At 52.3% G+C, this 10,662-nt stretch overlaps 1 protein-coding gene across 1 annotated transcript; it reads left to right on the top strand.

The window, feature by feature from the left end:
* Positions 1–5,343: 5,343 nt before the first annotated feature.
* LOC134518390 (uncharacterized) lies at positions 5,344–9,801 on the top strand. The gene is made up of 7 exons (XM_063341131.1): positions 5,344–5,375; positions 5,801–5,889; positions 5,999–6,116; positions 7,090–7,218; positions 7,533–7,678; positions 7,964–8,089; positions 9,367–9,801. Exons 1-7 carry the CDS (start codon positions 5,344–5,346, stop codon positions 9,522–9,524), a joined length of 798 nt encoding a protein of 265 aa, XP_063197201.1. The 3' UTR covers positions 9,525–9,801.
* The last annotated feature ends 861 nt before the right edge of the window (positions 9,802–10,662 follow it).

Here is a 10,662-nt window from a genome sequence, read left to right as displayed (position 1 = left end):
AAACCTGCTTTCAAAAGAATCTTCATTATTTTCTTACACTTCTTGAAAACTTTTTCTGCTGTATTACCTCACACAATGATGCCATCAATGTATTGCAGGCATTCTGGAGCTCCACCTTTCTCCAGTGCAGTCTGAATCGGCCCATGGCAAATAGCAGGGCTGTGTTTTCACTCCTGGGGTACTCGATTCCGGGTGTACTGGACACCCCTCCAAGGGAAAGCAAACTGTGGCCTGCACTCTGCTGCCAAAGGGATTAAGAAAACTGCATTAGCAATGTCAGTTGTAGCATACCACTTGGCTGCCTTTGACTCCAGTTCATACTGAAGTTATAGCATGTTTCGTACAGCAGCACTTAGTGGTGGTGTGACTTCATTCAGGCCACAATTGTCTACTGTTAATTCTCCAGTCTCTGTCAGACGTTCGCACTGGCCATATAGGGCTGTCAAAGGGCAAGCATGTCTTGCTGATCACTGCTTGGGTCTCCAGCCAATGAATCAGGTTCTAGATGGGAATCAGAGGGTCTCGGTATGTGCGATATTGTCATCAATGCACCATGGTGGTAGCAGTTGGCACCTGCTGTTCTTTAACCCTCATCAGTTCCACAACAGAAGGGTCAGCTGAAAGAAAGACTAGGTAAGGTAGTCAGCTGTGTAATGTCCTCAGCCTCTTCATCTGCTATACCAAAAGCCCACCAATACCCTTTTGGGTCTTTGAAATACCTTCTCTTGAGGTAGTCTATGCCAAGGATGCACGGAGCATCTGGGCCAATCACAATGGGGTGCTGCTCCCATTTATTCCCAGTTAGGCTCACTTCGTCCTCCAGTACAGTCAGTTCTTGAGATCTGTCTGTCACTCCAGAAATAGCGATGGATTCTGCCCCTTTATGACCCGATGGCAATAAGGGTACACTGTGCACCAGTGTCTACCAGGGCTATATAATTCTGTGGCTCTAATGTGCCAGGCCATCAAATCCACTCAGTCCAATAAACTCAGCTGTCCCTCTCCTCCTCCTGGCTGGAGGCAGGGCCCTTCTAATATTGAGCATAGTACCTACCATTAGCAGATGAGTTCCTACCTGGACTGGAGGATCGCTCACCATAGGTCGGAGCAACCATCCTCCTGGAAAAATTCTTTCTTCTGTCTGTTTTATCTCGCAACTCACTTACTCATGCCTGTAGGGGTGAGGTAGGTTTTCTATCCCACTTACTCATGTCCTCTCCATAGTCGCAGGGGCGACTAACCACAGGATATCTTGGAGTGAGTTCAATTTCTCTTGTGTCAGTCTCGTAGGAAGGCATCTTCTACTAATGGCTGCGACGTGGGTCCATTCAGGGGAAGAATGGGATTCTTCCTCCAGAGATTCTGTTTTACCACAAACCAGGACAGGGGGCTGGACTAGATGACCTTCAAAGGTCCCTTCCAACACAAGGTATTCTGTGATTCTAGACACACACTAGCTAACTCCCCTTTGTTATTGCCAGCAATAAACACGTCTCTCAGCTGGGAGCATGAGTTAAACTCACCCTGTGTTAAAACTCTTAATTCCTTGTAAGCAATCTGAACCCTATTCACGTATTGATTTTTACAATTTACATAACCTATTGGTTATGTAAACTTTGGCCATGGTATCGTCTGTTACCATTCACTTTGGAGCATTTGGACATGCAAACCCTCTGTGCGAGTGCCCTTAATGCATATTTATTAGCTGAGTTTGCACAATTTTCTTGCAACTTTGACACTTTCAGATGGTTTGGTCTGTTTTTCACTAGCAGCAAACCCACTTGTACAGGTAAGGCCACTATTGGTCAAGTCCTGTTGTGCATGTCTTGTAAGACATCTTTGCATTGCAGCTTTTTCTTCTGTAATACGCTGCACCTCTTCTTTGTGTGCAGGGGTGCCAGGACAGACCATGTAAGGATGTCCTGTGTCTGTCTGGGATGGAGTTCACTTTCCCCACAGCAGCACGCAGAGTGCTGGGCTTTGTATTTGTAGCTTGGAAGCTGTTGATAACATGCCAGTGTTTTGGCTACTGCTGAGCATCAAGGCTGTCTCTCCAAACTGCCCCTGACCCCACCCAAACAGGCCAGTAGGTTGGGGGTGGGCAGAAGCTTGGGAGGGGACATAGCCAGGACAGCTGATCCAAACTGACCTAAGGGACATTCCACACCACATGGCGTCTGCTCAGCAATAAAAGCTACGAGAAAGAAGGAAAGGAGAGGGCATTCATCATTAGGGCGTTTGTGTTCTGTAGAAGCGCTACGCGTGCTGAGGCCTTACGTCCCAGGCAGTAGCTGGACATCACTTGCTGATGGGGAGTAGAGAAAAAAACCTTTTTGTTTTCCTTTGCTTCTGTGTGCAGCATGTGCTTTTTCTTTATAAAGCTGTCTTTATCTTATCTCATGAGTTCTTTTTCATCTTATTTTCTTCCCCCCTGTCCTGCTGAGTGATAGAGTGGCTGGATGGGCACCTGGCAGCCAGCCAAGGTCAAACCATCACACTACCTAACTTATATGAAGGTTATTCAATGTTTTTATTTTGTGTATTGCTTTTCCTAAGTTTCTGTTGGATTGAAAAATGCAAAGACTGACAGAACTATCTGTCTTATTATTGTATTTCTCTACATTCTGTCTTATTCTTGTATGTCTCACTATTTAAGCCAATAAATATTGCAACAAAGGGAAATAATACATGCTAACAGATCAGCTTTGCCTTTCTCTTATCTTGTCTATGATGAAGATATGACTTTCTCAAATGCTTTTTAAGAGTTTGTAAAATACTGGTAATCCCAAGCTGTCAAAATTTTCAAGCATTTGTTCTTTTTGGTCTTTGGCTTTCTTGGCTTCCTTTCTCCTTTTATTAAAAATGCCTTTCTAGTCACATTCACTTTGACGTTGCTATTCTTGTGGGCAACGGGCATGGTAGATCGAGGTATCGATAATAAGCACTTGTTAAGGGACCTAAATTAAACAAAAAAATGCACTGCACCTTAGCTCTGCAGCTTCTGTACAAACCATTGATTTGGTTTTGTAGAGTTGTGCGTGTTTCTACAATGTATGTATGGGACAAGGGATTCTGATTAGGAAAACAAAACGCATCTTCCAGGACCAGCAATGTTCATAATAGCATGGAAATGTGCGCTCATTGATGGTGGGCATCTGCTGTGCTGGTTTGTTTGCAACCTGAATGTAGCACCTTGCTTATGCACAGGCACAACCCCCAAAAAACATATCCAAGTTGTAGATCCAAGCGACAAACTTCTGGAGTCCTGGTTGTCCAGAGTCTCGATCCCAAGTTCTGGTGAAGCCCAATAGAAAAGGAAATCAGTTACCCAGTCAACTGAGCATCAGGTTGGACCTTTGCTGAAAATGGGGCAGTTCATTTCCACTGAGAGGATGCTAAAGGCAGAGTTTATAATGGATGCATGTCCCAAGGGTCCTTAAGCACGTGTTTGGCGGGGCAAGGGTGCTCTGTGCTGGGTGTGGACGGCAAGGGGTGAGCAGTGGGAGCTGCAGTGGGACCTGGTTGGGAGCGGGTGAGGGGCTGCCAGGGCCAGTGGGAGACGGTTGCAGCCAGCTCCAAAACAGGTGTGAGCAGCCATCACCGGCCAAAGCTCGGCCAAGCAGGGGAACCCGCCGCTCCTCACTGCAGACAAGGTTGGGTAAGAGAGGCAGGAAGAAGCAGGGAAGGGTAAAAGGGAGCCCATAAGCACTTCCATCCTGGTGTCCCCATGTGGGGACACGGCAGGGGTGAGCCTCAGCCTGGGGAAAGCCCTCCTGGTTAGGAGACAGTGAAGTGTCGCCCTTTGCCCTGGAGAGCCTGGGCTCCAGGGAGCAATCCCTCCCTGAGCATTGTGGCAGCACACCGAGAAGACTCCATCTGCCGAGAGCTGCTACTTGGTCAACCAGGGGAGAAACCAAGTCCATTTCTAGCCTGAGAAAGCATTTGTCGGATGATAGGGTTTTGCCCTTTGCTGTGGTCAGAGTGAAGAGACCAGGCAGAGACACAGGGGATTATGCGGGTCCAATGCCAAGGATAATCCATAGGAATCAGTCCCAGGGGTATTCCCTGTGCTGGAAGTGCCTGGGATCTTCTCTAGCCAAGGGATGTTGTCAAATATTTTGAGGAGGGGAAGAAAACAAACGGAGAACATGGGGGGCCTTTTCCAAAGCTTTCACTTTGCCCCTCTCTGAAGTCCTCACTCATCAGCCTTTGGTCTTTTTCCCAGGCAGTGCGTCCTGCTGCCAGGACTCGGGACCTTCGCTATGATCCGAGAGCAATTCCAGGGTGAAGAAGAGGTGTTTACAGCTCAAAGACCAGTCTTCCAGCTGAACATTGACGTGGCATGTCTGCAGGAGCTCACGTTCCCCACAGTGGTTATCCCTGCTGAGAAGGCAGCGGCCACCCGCCACTTCCCCGCTCTGTGTCTAGGGGCAGCTGTGTGCTCTGTGCTCTTTGGAAAGGGCTGGGAGAAGGAGAGAGTTGCCTCCAAAGGTCGGGGGATGGCTTGAGCGCCCCCAAAACAAACCACTCCCCAAGAGCTGTGTTTATAAATGACCTTTTCTGTGGCATTTTGTTACGAATCTTACATGGAAATTTAGCTTGCTGTGTCAGTGATGATGTTCCTCCTCCTTGCAGAGGATGTCGAGATCAAGCCGCTGAACTACAGGTGGCTATCATGAGCCACCTCCTTCCTGCGGCACATGGTGGAGGACTGTGTGTGAGACACCATACTCCTGTACTCTTTCCAACTGAGGAACGGGCAGCACCTTTCCTTCGCCTTCAAGGACATTGGCGTTCTGTCCTGCCAAGATGGTATGCTATGCATGCGGTTTTATTTTGACTGTGTCACAGGACTGGAGAGCAAGGCCAGCCACATGGCACTGCTTCACACTGTAAGTTGCTCCGGTTTTGAGGATGCTTAAGTGTCTTTGGGAAGCCTATGGAAGGGTGAGTAACCTGATCACCGTTGGCCAGCCTGGATGTGGCAGGGCAGTGACACGCCTTTCCCCATGCTCACCCCCACTGACTTCTGCCTCGGGAAAGAAAGTTTCTTCTGAGGTTCTGGGTCCTTGCCCTACGAAAAGCCTGGCAGTGTTATATTGCGCAGTCTCGGGGTTTGCTCTGCAGCTTCTCCAGAGCAGAGCAAGGGCTAATGTTCACGGAGGAGAGTTTGGGAGAGGGCTGTTGAGAAGTGGCTTTCTTTTGGAGCAGGACACAGTGCCCACTTCCTTTGGGATCCAAGAGAAAACTGCCTTGGGAAGCTTCTTACAGCTCTGTGCCACTTTGCGGAGGCTGTGGGTGCCATGTGCAGTGGTCTCCAGTGGAGCGACCACCGCTCAGGGGATGCAGGCTGCTCCTGACCATGCGTTCCCGAGGTGAGTGCGGCATCTGCAGCCCTCCACCGACTGAGTCTCTGGCTTCTCAGCTCCTGCTCAGAAGCGTGTGTTGTTGGGGCTCGGCACTCAGCATTGAGTCAGGGATCAGTCCTGAAGTGACTAGTTTCTGGTGAACTAATGATGAGTTTGGGCTATGCTTGTATTCTCTTGGAGTGGCCGGGCATTGTGATCATGTTTCTCACGCCCAATCTGCCGTCATCCCCATCAGAGAGAAGCAGCTGTACACGGAAAGGACTTTAAGCTACATCTTCTGGTGTTGGGGGGAGACTGCAAATAAAACCTCTGCATGGCCACAAAGGGTAGGGGTTCCATGCCTCGCATGACAGCCAGGAGGATTGGTGCTGGGCAGCTGCAGAGGGTAGGGGTCACCCTTCTTCAAACCTGTGTCATCACTTGCTTTCCAGTTTTCAGTTCATTGTGGTCAGCGCCGCGGTGGTCGAGGCTCCCGCCAACCGTCACAAGAAGGCTGCAGAACAGCAGAGCATCAGAAAAGGTATGGGAATGGGTCCCAGCTCTCCATCCCTTCCCCACGCTGGGTGACCACAGCCTGATTCAAATGCACTTGCCATGGGGCTGCTCTAAAGAGCTTCCTCCTTTCCCAGGTACAGCGGGGCATCCTGAGAAGCTGCTGCAGTGGCGGGCAAAGTTTTCCCTCCCTGTGCTGCCAAGCCAGAGTCCAGGCAGAAGGCAGCAAGACCTGGGGGAGAAGACTTCTGCCAGGTAAGACCTTGTGGGATGGGATGAAAGGGATCCTTGAGCCCATGTAGGAGAGACATCCCCTTTGGACACTCCAGCTGGAGGGACTCAGGAAGGTCCCTGACACATGCCCCACAGTTTTCATGAGCTTGTTTGCCTCATCACAGGCCCCTTGGTGGGGAAGATGGCAGATGTTGAGTGTGCCCCACATCACTTTGCTTGCCCTTCCAGCAGACCTGAGGTGCAGTCCTCTCCACTGCCTCTCCACCCCATCCATCTGATGTGGCTCAGGGAAGGCTCCCCCATTCCACAGGAAATGGCCCCACATCCCGCGCCTCTTCTTCCAGCCTGGGGAGCTTGGATCCCACATGAAAATGGGAGACCAACCTGCCCCATGCTCATGCCGACTCCTCCTGGTGTCTCTCTGCAGTGTGCTCCCCCTGTGTCTAGGCAGCTCCCCCAGGATGATGGAGGCCGTCAGGCAGGAGCCTGTACCTGCAGCCAGGCCCACCGCTGCCATCCTGTCCTCTGAAGGCTTCGGGAGAATGCTGCAGGTACATGCTCTGCCTTGCTCCAACTACCGCGCTGCTTGAGACTGTGCAAATGCCTCTGTATGCAGAGAGCCATCCTGAAAGAGTCCCTTGGCTTCTTTTCATTGTTACCTGTCTGTCACCTCCTTCAGATCTTCTTGACGAAAAGGAAGGTGCTGCACACCCTTCCCACCTGTTATTGCCCCCTGGGTCATCATGAAACACTTGATTCTGGCCAGGGGCTACGGAAAATGTGCTAGTCCTTTCTAGGTCGTTGACAGTGGAGGTCTTTGGTCACTCAGCTGTGTCTGCCATGAGCTGAGGAGCCTGGCAGGACTCTGATCTGGGCAGGGGCAAAGTGCTGGTGACTGGGCAGCTGAGGGACACCAACGTGGCTCAGAGCCGGATGAAGCCCCTCCAGGAGTGGAGACTAATCCTGCCTGCTGCTGTGTTTCCATCCTCTCCAGGAGATCTGGCAGCTCTCTGCAGAGTAGGAGAAATCAAAAATCCAGTGGGAAGAGTAGCTGCAGCAAGCGAAGGCGGAATTGGCAGTGTGGGAAGCCTGGTCTGCAGGGGAGGACCAAAAGCCACTCCAGGTATGGGCAGCGATTGACACCGCTGAGAGCAGCAGTGACCCTCTCTGTCAGGGCACCCGGGGTGGCAGGTCTCACGGGGTGGGAGCAGGACTGACACCCAGCTGCAGGGCAGGGCTCTGCCTGCTCGTCCCCGTGCGGGAGAGATCAGCAGCAGGATGTGAGGGGCAGAAGCAGCTGTCAACCCGTGATGATGGGCACGTGGTACAGAGTCTCCTGGCGCCCAGGTCCTGCTGCAGGCTCCTTTCAAGAGGTCCTCTGGGAAACGGCACCTCTGTTTGCCCTCTGGTTTTCTGAGAGGGTCTCCTCCTTGGCAGGCCCTCGGCACTGGAGGCACTTCGATTCCCCACCCTCCAGCCCAGCCCAGGAGAAAGGAGGCCAGGCAGGGGTGGAGGAAGGCTGGAAACCCTCTCCCAGCAGAGGAGACGGCAGCAGCAGCCCAGATGGACAGACTCCAGCCTGAGTAAGTGTGTGCCTGCTCTGCCACAGCCTGGGGCAGTGGAGCAGCCATGACTATGCCGAGATGTCCATGTTCCCTGTCCCTGCTTCCTGGGGTTGCACAGGACACCCTCTGATGTCCCCTAACCCGGGCATGAGCCGGGCTACCCTGACAGCCAAGGCCCCAAACTCACCCGCAGGGTGAAAGGGTGGGCACACGGGGGACAGGGTGGGCGCAGGGGCTGGAGGCGGGGAGAGGCAGAAGGGTCTCCGGCAGAGGTTGAGGGATGACGTTTCCCTGTTGTTGCAGCCCCCTTTCCCCATGAGCCGCCCAGGTCCTCAGAAGGCTGGAGCCACAGCAAGCACAGAGGACCATATACAAGCACGTCACTGAGAACAAGAGGTGGCGTCAACAGCAGCAGAGGCAGCTTCCCTGGTAACTGTCTCCAAAAAGGGATGGTGCTTTCCCCGGCTGCAGGGCCCTTGCCTCCACTGAGGGCAGCCCTGGGGGAAAGAAGGGATTTTTCTGGCAGCCCTTGTGAGACAGAAGCAGATTTTGGAGGCTGGCTTTGTGCTGGACCTCCCTGACACCCAAGGGGACTGCCTGGGCACCCACAAGTGGCTTTCCATGGGGGATGTAAAAGTACTGGCTGAAAGCAGAGGGATCCCTCTGATGGCTGGCTCTCTCCATTCCAAACCAGAGCGCATGTCCTTCCCTTGCAGAGTCCTGCCCCAAGATACCTTGCCCCCAGGGGGGACAGCTGTATGGGACACCCAAGGTCTCAGCCCCACCAGACTCAGCCCCAGGCTGACTAGCTGCACCTGGGACCTTGTCATGGGCTTGGGCATCAGGGGCCTCTCCCGCTTCACAGACACGTTGAGGCTTCATGGCAAGCAGATCACAACACTGGTGGCCTGAGCTATGCCTGCAGGACTTCTCTCCCTTCTCCCTGTGCATATGATCATACGCTTTTCTTTCTTCCTCCCTAGCACTAGATGCTGGTATCGCAGCAGAGGGGAAGGTGCCGGGAGTGGTGGCTATGGCAGTGGCTGTTAGCCAAGGGGCTGGGAGGCTTCTCAGCTGCTGAGATACACCTACAAATACAAAATAAAGAGCTCTGGGGCTGTTCCCAGCTGGACTGACTGGCCTGTGTCTGGCGATGGATCAGTCTAAAGGGTTTATACACACCCCAGGTGTGATCCCAGAACTGCTCCTTGGAGCAGGAGGGAATCAAGTCCACACATGCACCACAGCAGGAACATGTGCAGCCCCACTCCTGCACATGCCAACACACAGGCAGCACGACCCAGGAGCCTCTCATGCTCTCCCTGGGAAACCAGCAGAGCTGGTGCTTCCTTGAAGCGCCTGCACGCTCCTGCACGCAGTGTGGAGAACCACCTGCAGGGCAAGAAGTCTGTGCGTGATTAGCAGGCTGGGACCACGGGGGGAGCACGGAGGTGTGGTGGGTAGATGGCACGGCGGGAGGGCTGAGGTGCAGGGACGTGGGCTCCTCGGGAAGCGCTGTCTGGGAAGGCGAGGTGGTGGACTTGCCTTCTGCTCAGGGTGGGACAGGAGACAGTTTATGGTTCAGAGTCAGCAGGCAGACCACGGTGGGTGCTGTGTTAGCAGGTATCTGCTAGAGAGCTCCTGTTCAGGAGGGAGATGGAGAGGAGGCCTTCTTCAGACAAGTGAAGGAAGCCTCATGTTCACAGGCCCTGGTCCTCACTGCAGAACTGAACCACCCAGGTACCTGCTGGAAGGACAATCCAGCAGGGCTCAAGCAATCGAGGAGATTTCTACAGTGCATTTCCTGGCACAGGTGATGGAGGAATCAAGGAGAGGTGCTCTGCTGGAGACCTTGTACTGGTGAAGGAGGAAGAACTGGGTGAGGATTTGAAAGTCAGTGACCCTGAGACGGTGGAGTTGAGGATGTGGAAGGGAGGGAGCAGGGCAAAGAGCAGGACCACAGCCCTCGCTTTCAGGACAGCAGACTGCAGCTTTTCAGAGATTTGTTTGGAAGAATCCTGCAGGATGCGGCCTTGGAGAGAAGAGGGGTCCTGGAGAGCTACTTGACATTCACGGACCACCTGCGTGGTGGAGCAATGGAGCTGGTGAGGGGTCTGGAGCACAAGTCTTGTGAGGAGCGGCTGAGGGAGCTGGGGTTGTTCAGCCTGGAGAAAAGGAGGCTGAAGGCAGACCTTCTCACTCTCTACAGCTCCCTGAAAGGAGGGTGTAGACGGGGGGCTGTTGGTCTCTTCTCCCAAGTGACGGGCGATAGGACAAGCGTAAGGTTCCTGCTCTCTCCTCCCTGGTGCAACCTGAGCGCACGACTGCCCTTCCTGCCCCTGCCCTTGTGCCATGGGACCTTGGGGGGTGGAAAGGAACGGCAGAGTCATGTAGTTATGTAATCTCTTGATTATTTTCAGGTTTTGCAGGTTGTAGGTTTGGCAGGACCTGCTGTGTCATTAACGTGATGATAACACAAAACCTACAGGCACCTGTGAGGGGCATTTTGGATGTTACTTGATTTGCAAGAGAACTTGAACAGCTGAGGTATGGTAGCGATATTGTCACCAGAAGAAAGTGAAGGGAAAGAAGATGAGGGTGGTGAAGATACTCAAAAGTGTTATAAACCTTGACAGCGGAAATGTGTCATTTACAGTTTATATGAAGAGTTTCCCTTCAATGTACTGTTCTTTTCAAAGATTTACAGAGGACATTTCGCTATTCCTGTATGAGAACTCAGTGATTTTAAGTTGAAGCTCTCCACTGAGATTTAAAACAAAAACAACCAACCAATGTGTCCTGGAAAGAAGAGTAACTACACAAGCTCGATCATCTTCCTCTTGTAGTTTTCAGTTCTTAAACAGCAGGTCTGTGTTTTTTCCCTTGGGCTGGGCAGTGATTAAAAAAAAAACCCTTGAACTTTCCTCTGAAATTTGAAGTAGGGGAGAGACATCCCCTTTTCTGCCCCTTCTGCTATCCTGCTTTCTCTTACACTTCCTTGG

Source organism: Chroicocephalus ridibundus, chromosome 7, assembly GCF_963924245.1.
Source record: "Chroicocephalus ridibundus chromosome 7, bChrRid1.1, whole genome shotgun sequence".
Classification (NCBI taxonomy): domain Eukaryota; kingdom Metazoa; phylum Chordata; class Aves; order Charadriiformes; family Laridae; genus Chroicocephalus; species Chroicocephalus ridibundus.
This window is presented reverse-complemented; position numbering and strand designations above follow the sequence as displayed.